This window comes from Molothrus ater, chromosome 23, assembly GCF_012460135.2.
Source record: "Molothrus ater isolate BHLD 08-10-18 breed brown headed cowbird chromosome 23, BPBGC_Mater_1.1, whole genome shotgun sequence".
Lineage (NCBI taxonomy): Eukaryota > Metazoa > Chordata > Aves > Passeriformes > Icteridae > Molothrus > Molothrus ater.
In genome coordinates, this window is record NC_050500.2 from 5,618,577 (window position 1) to 5,630,881 (window position 12,305).

A 12,305-nucleotide genomic window follows, 5' to 3' on the forward strand; every position below is an offset into this window, starting at 1 on the left:
ATCCATCCACCCACCCATCATCCATCCATCCATCCATCCATCCATCCATCCATCCATCCATCCATCCATCCATCCATCTCTTCCTTCCTGGTGGATTCATCCATCACTCCTGCCCATCCCACCCATCCATGTCTCCATCTCCTCTCATTCCTCTATCCGCCCGTTCCTCATGGATCCATCTCTCATCCACCCCAACACACGCCCATCTCCATCACCCCCTACACCCCTCACCACCACCCTCCTTGCCCTGCTGACCCATTCCTGCCCCCACCATGGCTGACAGCTCCCCCATCCCGCAGCACCTCCGTATGCCACCATTCTCCCGGAGGACGCGGCGGTGCGGGCAGGTGACGCGGTGCAGGTGCAGTGCCTGGCGCACGGCACGCCCCCGCTGCACTACACCTGGGACAAGGTGAACGGCAGCCTCTCTGCACGCGTGGCCCACCGTGCCGGCCTCCTCCGCCTGAGCCCCGCCGCCCCCGCTGACGCCGGCACCTACCGCTGCCTCGTCACCAACCGCGTCGGCACCGCCGAGGCCTTCGCCCGCCTGGCTGTTCATGGTGAGCCCATCCCCGCACTGGCTGGTGCTCATGTTGGGTGCTGGCAGTGCTGCCAGATGCCCTTGGAGCTCTGCATCCTGCCCACGTGATCCCGGTGATGGGAACCACTGGGGCTCCACATCCCCCTGGGTGCTGCCATTGGGTCTGCATCCCACCCCAGTTATCCTGGTGTTGCTGGGTACCACCAGGGCTCTGCACCCCACAGGGATGATGCAAGTGCTGCTGGGTACCACTGGGGCTCTGCATCCCTTCCAGGTGATGCTGGTGAAGGTGGGGACATCCATGCTGGTGGTCCTTTGGTGGTGCGAGTGACACCAGGGAGCCTCGTCAAGGGGGTGGGTGGCACTGCCGAATTTGCCTGCTCTGTCTCCGGGGACCCCCGTGCCCATGTGGAGTGGCTGAAGGAAGGTGGAGAGCTGCCCCCCACCCACAGTGTGCGGGACGGGGTGCTGAGGTAAGGAGCACAGGACAGGGAGGTGGGACACCCTCGCTGGTCCCTCGTGGGGTCCCTCACCCTGGCTGTGTCCCCGCAGGATGCCGGAGCTGGCGCCGGGGGCGCAGGGCGTGTACGTGTGCCGGGCTAGTGGCCCGGGCGGGCAGGCAGAGGACAGGGCCACCCTCACTGTCCAGGGTAGGAGCATCACCCCGGCACCAGGGGACACATCCACCCCCTGATCTGCCCCCCACCACCAAGGGCACCCCAGGACTCCCATGCCCCCCCACCAAGGGACACCCCAGCACCTTCCATTTCCCTACACACACAGGCACCCTGATAGCCCCCAATGCCCAGGGTGACCTGAAATCTCTCCTCAAGCCTACAGGCACCCCAATACCCCCACCCTTCCCCATGCCTGTGGACACCCTGACACAATCAGTCTCTCTCCACACCCATGGTCACTCCAGTGCCCCCTACCTCTTCCCACACCCATGACCACCCTGGTACTCCCCATGTCTCACATGCTCACAAGGACTCCCAACACCTCTGACCTCTCCCCATTCCCACAGCCACCCCAATTGTCCCACATCCCCTCAGGAACCCCGTTTCTCCCTCTCTCCCACTCCACTGCGTCCCTGTGCCAGGGGTTCACCCCAAATCCCCACTGTCCCCCAAGCTCTCCCCAGGGCCCTGATCAACATCCGGACCGCAGTGCAGACGGTGCTGGCAGGGACAACAGTGGAGCTGGAGTGCCTGGGCTTGGGGGAGCCCCGTCCCCACGTCACCTGGAGCAAGGTGGGGGGCCGCATCCGCCCCGGGGTGCTGGTCCGTGCTGGCACCCTCACCATCGAGCAAGTGGAGCGGGCGGACGCGGGGACAGTACCGCTGCACTGCCACCAACGCCGTGGGCACTGTCCAGTCCCACGTCATCCTCCACGTGCAAGGTGAGCATGGGGACGCAGAGGTGGGGACACACAGCGTGTCCCTGCAGGTTGGTGACACCTCCGTGCGTCCCCAGCCGCTCCTCAAATCGCCGGGCAGCCGGAGGTGAAGGAGGTGTCCCTCGGATCAGCAGCTGTTTTGCCGTGCTTGGCATCTGGCTTCCCAGTGCCGGAGATCACCTGGAGCAAGGTACGGTGGAGGGGTGGAGGGTGGGCGTGGCAGGGGTTGTGGGGGCTGTTTGTGGGTGCTGACCCCCTCTGCTGTGCCACAGCTGGACGGGGAGCTGCCAGCAGGTGCCAGGGTGCAGGGGAACGTGCTGACACTGCCAGCCGTGCGCCCCGAGGACGCCGGCGTCTACACCTGTGTGGCTGCCAACCACCGCGGCCAGCAGACAGCCTACTACGTGCTGAAGGTCCAAGGTGAGGACAGACAGAGGGATGGATGGATGGATGGATGTTGGATGGATGTTGGATGGATGATGGATGGATGGATGGATGGATGGATGGATGGATGGATGGATGGATCGATGGATGGATGGTTGGATGGATGTTGGATGGATGGATGGATGGATGGATGGATGGATGGATGGATGGATGGATGGATGGGGGGCAGGGATGATGTGCCCCACCCTTCCTTACCCTCCCATCCCTGCAGAGCACGTGGTCCCCTATTTCGGGCAGTCGCCCCGCTCCTTCCTCCCCCTGCCCACCATCAAGGACGCCTACAAGAGGTTTGAGATCCTCATCACCTTCCGACCTGATGCTGCTGATGGTGAGCCTGTGTGCCCCAAATGTCCCCTGTGTCCTCCTTCATTTCCCCTCCATTATTTGCCCCTCCCTTCCCTGCCTTCATCCTCCCCTCCTTTCATGCTCCACTTGCCCTCCTTTATCTCCCATTCTCCATTCATCTGAGAGCCTCCAGTTTATGGGGGATTTCTCCTCCATTCTGGGAGGATTTTGGGGTCCCCTAGGATGTGTCCCCCATCTCAGGATGGGGACTGTCCCATCTGATCCCCTGCCACCCTTCAGGGCTTCTCCTGTACAATGGGCAGCGGAAAAACAGCGGTGCCGACTTCATCTCCTTCGGGTTGGTGGGTGGACGCCCCGAATTTAGGTGAGACCTATGAGAGGGTGTACGGGAGAGGTGGGAGATGGGTGCCAGCACACACCCACACCCCTTGTACCCTCATAAAACCAGGTTTGATGCTGGTTCGGGCATGGCCACCATCCGCCACCCCACGGCGCTGCGGCTGGGCGAGTACCACACGGTGCGGCTGCTCCGCAACCTCACCTGGGGCTCGCTGGGCCTGGACGGGCACCCCGCTGTCAACGGCACCTCCCAGGTACCACTTTGGGGTGTGGGGTGGGGGTCAGGGTGCTGGAGCTGGTGCCCACCCTCGTGTGCCTGCAGGGGAAGTTCCAAGGGCTGGATCTGAACGAGGAGCTGTACCTGGGCGGGTACCCCGACATCGGCGCTGTGGCAAAGACGGGGCTCAGTCAGGGTTTCATGGGTGAGTGAGGGGTTCTGGGGGGCACCGGGGTGAGGGGGTGCTGGGCATCATGTGGTAGTTCTGCCCATCTCCACCACCCCACAGGCTGCGTGCGCCAGCTCCGCATCCAAGGGGAAGAGGTGGCCTTTGGGGACATGGACCTGCAGGCACATGGTGTCACCAATTGCCCCACCTGCCAGGAGCGGCCGTGCCAGGTGAGGATGGAGGGGAGGAGGTGATGCCCACCCATCCCTGCCCATGCTGACACCCGTGTCACCCCTCACCCAGAACGGTGGCGTGTGCCAGGACGACGAGAGTGGCACCTACGTCTGCCGATGTCCCCAGGGCTTCACTGGCAGCAACTGCGAGTACTCACAGGCTTTGCACTGTCACCCGGGTAGGTGACACCACTCCCTCCATGGGGACGTCCTCCCAGGGTCCCTTCAGGATGGGTGCTCATGGCTTCTCACCCCACAGAGGCGTGTGGGCCTGATGCCACCTGCGTCAACAGGCCGGACGGGCAGGGCTACACCTGCCGCTGCCACCTGGGCAAGACTGGGGAGAGGTGCACGGAGGGTGAGCCACACAGGGACACAGCTGGCACCATCCTGGGACATGGGGACTGGGGGGAGACCACCCAGGGAAATGGGGACATGGCTGGGACCACCCTGGTGAAGTGGGTGTGGGATTGGGGACCACTCCAGGGAGATGGGGACATGGCTGGGACCACCCTGGTGACATGGGGATGGGGTGGGGGTGGGTACCACCTTGGGGACACTGGCAAGAGGTAAGGACCTGCCAGGAAAATGGGCACCATGGCGATGGAGGCTGGGGTCCCATCCTGGGGATGTAGGTTGGGTCTCACCATGGGGTTGGACATTGGGTCCCACTGTGAGGTTGAAGGTTGGGGATAGAGGCTGGGGATGGATGATGGGGTTCCATCATGGGGATGAAGGCTGGGGATGGGTGGATGGATGGATGGATGGATGGATGGATGGATGGATGGATGGATGGATGGATGGATGGATGGATGGAATCAATGGATGGATGGAGGGATGATGGATGGATGGATGGATGGATGGATGGATGGATGGATGGATGGATGGATGGATGGATGGATGGATGGAGGGATGGATGTTGTCCCACCCTGGAGATGAAGGCTGTGGATGGGTGCTGCTCTGAAGATGGAGCTGGAGGTCCCCCCCTGAGGATGGTGAGGTCCTGTGCTGGGCACTGACTGGGATGTGCAGGTGAGGTGGTGAACGTGCCGTCGTTCGATGAGGAGGGAGCCTTCGTCTCGTACCCGCCCCTCACCAACGTGCACCATGAGCTGCGGCTGGAGGTTGAGTTCCTGCCCCTGGCACCCGACGGGCTCCTGCTCTTCAGTGCTGGCAAAGCCGCCCCTGTCGAGGACTACGTGGCCTTGGCCATGATCGGTGGCCACCTCGAGTTCCGCTACGAGCTGGGCTCAGGTGGGTGGCACAGGGCAGGGGGCACTGGGGACAGGTGGCACCGGGGACTGTGGGAGTGAGGGGGTGATGTGATGGTGTTCACAGGGGTCTTAGAATGAGGGAAGAGACGAGGATCTGACTCCGTGTTTCAGAAGGCTTGATTTATTATTTTATTAAAGCTATGCTAAAAGAATAGAATAAAGGATTTCATCAGAAGGCCAGCTAAGAATAGAAAAAGAAAGAATGAATAACAAAGGACTTGTGTCTCGGACAGAGAGTCTGAGCCAGCTGACTGTGATTGGCCATTAATTAGAAACAACCACATGAGACCAATCCCAGATGCACCTGTTGCATTCCACAGCAGCAGATAACCATTGGTTACATTTTGTTCTGAGGCCTCTCGGCTTCTCAGGAGAAAAAAATCCCAAGGAAAGGATTTTTCATAAAATATGTCTGTGACAGGGTGACACAGCATTACCAGGGTTCACTGGCATGAAAGAGGTCCCTGAACCACAGTGGGGTCCCCTGGCACCATTGGGGTCCCCAAATGTCACTGGGGCCCTTGGGAATCATTCTGGTCCCTTAGCATCACCCAGGGCACATCTCAGGTCTGTGAGCATCCCTGGTCATCCCCCAGCACCCCCCATAACACTACCCCCTGTCCCCACAGGCCCGGCCGTGCTGCGGAGCACAGAGCCGGTGGCCCTGGGCCAGTGGCACTGGGTGACAGCTGAACGGGTTCACAAGGACGGGACGCTGGTGGTGGATGATGCTGCCCCGGTGAAACGCTCCTCGCCCGGCAAGAGCCAGGGCCTCAACCTGCGCAGCCCCCTGTACCTGGGGGGCACCGAGTCCCCCCTGCGCCCCCCCACCAACGCCTCCTTCCGCGGCTGCATCGGAGAGGTGAGACCCCCCTTGCGTCCCCTCGGAGGGCAGGTGACCCCCTCAGGTGGGGAGGGGATTGCCCCATGCTGGGGACATGATCCCCTTGGTGAGGAGGGAGGTGACTCCCACTGATGTCCCCTTGCTGGGGGGATGACCCCTCTTGGTGTCCCACGGGGAAGATGACGCCGTTGGCAGCGTCCCATTGTTCAGGAGGTGACCCCGTTGTTGGAGAGGTGACTTCCCTTCACATCCCCTTGTTGGAGTTCCCTCACCGGGTTGGTGACGCCTCTCCTTAGTGTCCCCTTGGTTGGAAGTGACCCCCGTGGCTGGGGGACGGTGCCATTGGTGCCCCCTTTTTGATGTCCCCTGATTGGAGAGGTGCCCCTCACGGGCGTCCCCTCGGCCCCGTTGTTGTCCCGGTCGGGCAGTGCCCCCGGCGGCAGGGCGGTGACAGTGACAGTGGCGGTGTCCCCGCAGGTGTCCGTCAGCGGGAAGCGCCTGGAGCTGCGGGAGCGGTTCCTGCGCAGCCGGGGGGTGCGGCCCTGCGGCCACCGCGCCCCGTGCCGGCCGGGGAGCCGCGGTGAGAGCGGGCACGGGCTGGGCTGGGGGCGTTTGCATCAGGGTGTGCAGTGCGTGTGTACACTGCATGTGCAGTGTGTGTGTGCGTGTGTGTGTGCGTGTGTGTGTACACTGCATGTGCATTACTCTCTCTCTGTGTGTGTGTGTGCGTGTGTACGCTGCATGTGCAGTGTGTGTGTGTGTGTGTGTGTACACTGCATGTGCATTACTCTGTGTGTGTGTGTGTGTGTGTACACTGCATGTGCATTAATGCATGTGTATGCTGTGTGTGCATTACTGCATGCATGTGCGTGCGTGTGCTGCACGTGTGTGTGTGTGCAGTGTGTGTGCATTACTGCGTGTGTGTATGCGTGTATGTGCTGCGTGTGCATTACTGTGTGTGTGCTGCACCTGTGTGTATGCGTGTGTGCAGCGTGTGTGTGCTGCGTGTGCATTTGTACGTGTGCACTGCACCTGTGTGTGCATGTGCACTGTGTGTGTGTGCACAGTGTGTGCATTTTGTGTGTGTGTGTGGGTGTGCACACGCAGTTCACACCTGCTCACTGCACACACCTGTGCTCTGTGTACACACGTGAAGTTCACACCTGTTCACTGCACACACCTGTGCATTTGCACACAGACAGTTCACACCTGCTCACTGCACACACCTGTGCTGTGCACACGCAGTTCACACCTGCTCACTGCACACACCTGTGCTGTGCACACGTGAAGTTCACGCCTGTTCACTGCACACACCTGTGCTGTGCACACTCAGTTCACACCTGCTCACTGCACACACCTGTGCCCGGCGTGCCCCATGGGCCATGCCCGTGCATGCTGTGCACACTGACCTGTCACCTGCAGTGACTGTGTCCTGCTGTCCCCAGGCCCGCGCTGCGAGGATGAGGAGGAGGAGGAGGCCGAAGGCTGTCACCCCTCCCGGCCCTGCCTGCACGGTGGCTCCTGTGTCCATGGCTCCTGCCGCTGCCCCCCTGGACACAGCGGGGCCCGCTGCCAGCACCGTGAGGGGACAGCACAGGGACATGGGGGGACACCCTGGGGACACCTGGGGACACAGGGAGGAGCATGCAGGGACACTGCCAGCACAGCGAGGGGGAATGCATGGAGGGGCATGGGGAGACACCTGGGGACTCTTGAAGACACAGAGGGACATCTCAGGTCACTGGAGGACATTGGGGGGACAAAGGAAAGACACAGGGACACCCAGGGACACAAGGGACACGCACACTTGGGGGATACTTGGAAATACCTGGGGGTGCTTGGAGATGGTTTGGGACATGTGAGGAAACTTGGGAACATGGGGAGACACTTGGGGACATGGAGGAGGTCACTTAGGGACACACATGGGGACACGTGACAACATTTGGAGACAGCTGGGGACGTGGGGGGGACACTTGGGGATACCTGGAGACCCTTGGGGATTGACTGGGGACACAGAGGGACACCTGGGGACATGGCAGGGACACGTGCTAGGGGAACGCTTGGGAATACCTGGGAATAAGTGAAGCCACCTGGGGACATGGGGGACACCTGGGGACACTGTTAAGGATATACACTTGGGGGATACTTGGGGATGCCTGGAACCACTGGAGACATGCAGGGACGTGGTGAGGGGACACCTGGGGACACCAAGGGGATTCATGTCCCCCCCTTTACCCCTTTTTCTCCCGCAGGCTCGGCGCTGGCAGAGCTGGAGCAGGACTGGCAGGAGGGCAGCGGGGGTGGCGGTGGGTCCCTGCCCCCATTTCCCCTTTTTTCCCCCCAAAATGTGGGCAGGGCCCCTTCCTCCCATCCCCCCTGACCCCCCATCTTCCCCCAGACGCCCCTGGGCAGTTCAGCGCCGCATTCCAGGACGGGTCCTACCTGGCCCTTCCCGGGCACCTCTTCCCCCGTGGGTGAGTGACACGGGACACCCCGAGTGGGTGCTGCACCCCCTCTCACCATGGCACCCCCCCCCCCCCCGTTTTTGGGGTGCTGCGCTCCCCCCCATGGCACCGCCCCCTTTCTGGGTGCTGCCCCCCATCACGCCCCTCCCCTGGCAGCCCCCCCGAGGCTCCTGAGACCATCGAGCTGGAGCTGCGGACGCGCAGCGCCCAGGGGCTGCTGCTGTGGCACGGCGCGGTGAGACAGGGGACAGGGGACAGGGGGACAGGGGGCACCGCCTGTGTGACCCCTCGGGCTGGGGGTCCGGGTGCCCCCTGCTCACCCCTCTCTGTGCCCACAGGAGCCCGGCGAGGGTGGCAAAGCCAAAGATTTCCTTGGCCTCGGGCTGAAGGATGGGCACCTGGTGTTCAGGTGAGAGGGGACCGTGGGGTGACATGTGGCACCGGCGGGTCCCCTGAGCCTGCGGGGTGCCCCCCGAGGTGCCCTGCACACTGACACCGTGCACACTGACACCGTGCCCCTCACAGCTACCAGCTGGGCAGCGGCGAGGCCACCATCACCTCTGAAGACCCGGTCAATGACGGCGAGTGGCACCGGGTGACAGTGACAAGGTGGGCGGGGGTCTGGGCGTGGCACGGGGCAGGGCAGGGGGGGCAGGTGCTGATGGTGATAAGGTGGGCAGGGGTCTGGGCGTGGCACGGGGTGGTGCAGGGGGGTGCAGGTGCTGATGGTGCCCCGCAGGGAGGGCCGGCGTGGGCAGCTCCAGGTGGACGGAGAGGAGCCGGTGAGCGGGGAATCACCCGGATCCAACGTCATGGCCAACACCGAGGGCAGCGTCTACGTGGGTACGGAGGGACTGGGGACACGGGGGACACAGGCTGGGACACGGGGTGGGTATGGGATGGACGTGAGATGGACATGGGGTGGATGTGGGATAGATGGGGTGAGGCGTGGGGTGGGACAGGGGATGGACACAGAATGGGACAGGGGATGGACATGGAGTGGGACATGGGATGGACATGGGGTGGGACATGGGATGGATGGGGGTGGGACACAGAAATGGGGTGGGACACAGGATGGACATGGGGTGGGACAGGGGATGGGCATAGGGTGGGATATGGCATGGATACAGAATGGGACAGGGGATGGACATGGGTGGGACACAGATACGGGTTGGGAAATGGGACACAGAATGGGACAGGGGATGGACAGGGGGTGGAACACGGGATGGACATGGTGTGGGACACAGATACAGGGTGGGACACAGGATGGACATGGGGTGGGACACAGGATGAGGATGGGATGACACTTGGGATAAGACACCCGGTGGAACATGAGATGGGACACGGGACGGACACGGGGTGGAACAGAGGATGGGAGGCAGGGAGAGGCATGGGATGGGTGCAGGATGTGACGCCTGGGTGGTGGCACATGGGGTGGGGACACCTGGCGGGACACAAGACAGACGTGGGCCGGTGTCCCGGGCTGGACGGGGGCGGGCCCAGCGGAGCCCCCGCCCAGCGCCTCCCGTGCCCCCGCAGGCGGCGCCCCCGACCCCCGCGCCCTGACCGCCGGCAAGTTCAGCTCCGGCATCTCGGGCTGCGTGCGGGGACTGGCGCTGGAGTCCGCCGGGATCCCCCGACACCCCATCGACCTCCGGCACGGCGCCCTGGGGGGCTCCCCCGTGCCCCCCTGCCCCTCCTAACCCCTCCGAAACAGAGTTTGGGGGGAATTTGGCCAAGTTTATTCTTTTCCAAAAAAAAAACCACCAGGAGGAAACGGTGCTTCGCTGCCCCGGGGTGACTCGGGGGGGGGGGGGGCCGGGACCCCCAAAAATGTTTACACCCCCCTTCCACCGGCCCCCCGAAACTGTGCCGGGGCGGCCGGGCCGCCTGGGTGCCCCCCGGGGTGGCGGCGGGGTGGGGGCGCGAGGGACAATCGGGGTGCTGCGGGGACCCCCCCGCGGGGACAGCTATTAAAGGAGAGACAACCAGTGCGGCTACCGTGTTTGGGGGGGCTGAGCGGGGCGGGGTGGGGTACGGGAGTGATGGGAGGGGGAGCGTGAGGGGTGGGGATGTAGGGGGGCTGCAGGGGCGTGGTGTGAGTGAGCTGGTTTGGGGTGCAGGAGAGGGGGACAGTGGGAGGATTTAGGGGGTGCAGGGGTGTAGGGGCCCGGGAGGTGATGGTACAGGGAGGATTGTGGTATTGGGGTGCGGTGTGGGGTACGGGATAGGGTTTGGGGGTGTGGGAGCTCAGGGGGTCCGGGCTCTTGTGGTGTGGGGGGCTGTAGTACAGGGCTGCGGGGGATGACACAGGGATGCAGAGGGGTCTGGCGGGGGTACCGGGCTGGGGGGCTCTGGGGGGCTCTGGAGGCGAGGTGTGGGTGGCGGGGGGGCGGTGGGACCCAGCGCGGCCCGCGCCACAGGCCTCGCCCACAACCCCACAAGCCCCGCCCATGGTGGCACAGTCACGCCCATCTTACCAGAAGCCCCGCCCACGCCGCATCAGCCGCGCCCCATCGCAAGCGATCCCCGCCCCCATCGCGCACAGGCCACACCCTCTCCGGCTGCTCACACAAGCCACGCCCCCTGAGGATCAAGCCCCGCCCCTGTCGGACACGAACCCGTACCTGGCGCGCCCAAGCCACGCCCCTGTGACGGAGCCCCGCCTCCAGGCCCCGCGCGTCGCGGCCTGATACCGTCAGCGCCTCGCGCCGTCACCGCGTCGCGCTCGTGGCGTCAGCGGCCTTGACGGCGGCGGGAGGGGCCGGGCGGGATCGGGACCGGGCCGGGACCGGGGCGAGGAGCGGGACAAGGAGCGGGACAAGGAGCGCGCCGGGCCGGGGCAGCCCCGGGGCGCCGGCGGGAGCGATGGCGCCGCGGCTGCAGCTGGAGAAAGCGGCGTGGCGCTGGACCGAGACGGTGCCGCCCGAGGCGGTGGCGCAGGAGCACATCGAGGCGGCCTATCGCGTCCGGCTGGAGCCCTGCCAGCGCGGAGCCTGCCGGTACCGTGGGGCCGGGCCGGGCACACAACCCTCCGAGCCCCTGCTCCCTCCCGCCATGAGGCGCCGGGCGGTCCCCGGCCCTGCCGAGGTTCCGCGGGGTCGATGGAGGCTCCCCCGTGTTCCCTTCTGGGGGACTCCATCCCCGGGGCTGGGCCCTCAGCGCCCTGTGTGTCCTTGTGGGGCTCCCCAGGTATAGGGGACTCCCTTGGCTGGGGGGAACCTCTGTCCCTCTGCTCAGACACAGGGGACGGACCCTCCCCGGGCTGTGGGGAACCCCTCTCCTTCTCTGGCCCCTCTGATGTAGGGGAACTTCCCTGGGGTGGTGGGAGATCCTCCTCCCAACCTGGCTCCCAAGCAGATACAGGGCACCACCCTGGTGTTGTGGGGTGGGTTCTTTAGATATAGGAGAGCCCCCATGGGCTGGTGGGGAGCCCCTGTCCTTGTTTGTTCCTCCCCATTTTTAGGATAACCTTGGGGTTGTAGGGAACCTCTCTTCTTACCTGGCTCCCCAGATGTAAGGAAATATTCCCACCCCAGGTTTGTAGGGACCCCTCTATGCCTGACTCCCCATTTATGGGGGGATCCCAGTGGGCTAAAGGGAACCCATCTCCTTACCTGGATGCACAGCACTCACGCTGGAGTTGGGGCAAGCCCTATCCCTGCCTGGCTTCTCAGATATAGCAGATCCTCTTGGTCCTGGAATCCCCTTTTTTTTTACCTAAAAACCCCTCTGGTTCTCTACCTCCTTCCTCACCCATGACCACTGTTTGTGGAGGGGGGGGGGGGGGGGGGGTGTTCCATGTCTCATCCCATTCAACATTACATGCTTCCTCATATCCCCCCTACCGTCACCCTGCCAGCCCCCAGGGGACCTGGGGGTGACAGCTGGGGTCTGCAGGGGACACGGGGGTGACAGCTGGGGTCTGGCTCCCCAGGAGGAACTGCCGGGGGAACCCCAACTGCCTGGTGGGCATCGGGGAGCACGCGTGGCTGGGTGAGATTGATGAGAACAGCTTCCACAACATCGACGACCCCAACTGCGAGCGCCGCAAGAAGGTACCCAACCCCTCCCATG

At 63.8% G+C, this 12,305-nt stretch overlaps 2 protein-coding genes across 2 annotated transcripts in view; both read left to right on the top strand.

Annotated features, from left to right (window-relative positions):
* The window catches only part of HSPG2 (heparan sulfate proteoglycan 2), a 44,345-nt gene extending 34,126 nt beyond the window's left edge, over positions 1 to 10,219 (top strand). The window contains 25 exon segments of the mRNA XM_036396368.1: positions 300 to 560; positions 816 to 1,014; positions 1,094 to 1,191; positions 1,673 to 1,869; positions 1,871 to 1,940; positions 2,015 to 2,127; positions 2,210 to 2,357; positions 2,593 to 2,709; positions 2,967 to 3,051; positions 3,136 to 3,280; positions 3,349 to 3,448; positions 3,533 to 3,642; positions 3,716 to 3,824; positions 3,905 to 4,003; positions 4,678 to 4,899; positions 5,549 to 5,781; positions 6,241 to 6,343; positions 7,209 to 7,343; positions 8,016 to 8,069; positions 8,162 to 8,237; positions 8,385 to 8,463; positions 8,567 to 8,637; positions 8,754 to 8,837; positions 8,968 to 9,071; positions 9,768 to 10,219. Coding sequence (XP_036252261.1) covers positions 300 to 560; positions 816 to 1,014; positions 1,094 to 1,191; positions 1,673 to 1,869; positions 1,871 to 1,940; positions 2,015 to 2,127; positions 2,210 to 2,357; positions 2,593 to 2,709; positions 2,967 to 3,051; positions 3,136 to 3,280; positions 3,349 to 3,448; positions 3,533 to 3,642; positions 3,716 to 3,824; positions 3,905 to 4,003; positions 4,678 to 4,899; positions 5,549 to 5,781; positions 6,241 to 6,343; positions 7,209 to 7,343; positions 8,016 to 8,069; positions 8,162 to 8,237; positions 8,385 to 8,463; positions 8,567 to 8,637; positions 8,754 to 8,837; positions 8,968 to 9,071; positions 9,768 to 9,931 — 3,176 coding nt within the window. The 3' untranslated portion in view covers positions 9,932 to 10,219.
* An 815-nt stretch (positions 10,220 to 11,034) lies between these two features.
* The window catches only part of USP48 (ubiquitin specific peptidase 48), a 32,104-nt gene continuing 30,833 nt past the window's right edge, over positions 11,035 to 12,305 (top strand). The window contains exons 1-2 of the mRNA XM_036396228.2: positions 11,035 to 11,230; positions 12,166 to 12,286. Of these exons, the coding sequence (XP_036252121.1) occupies positions 11,097 to 11,230; positions 12,166 to 12,286 (255 nt within the window). The 5' untranslated portion in view covers positions 11,035 to 11,096. The remainder of the gene's footprint in view (positions 11,231 to 12,165; positions 12,287 to 12,305) is intronic.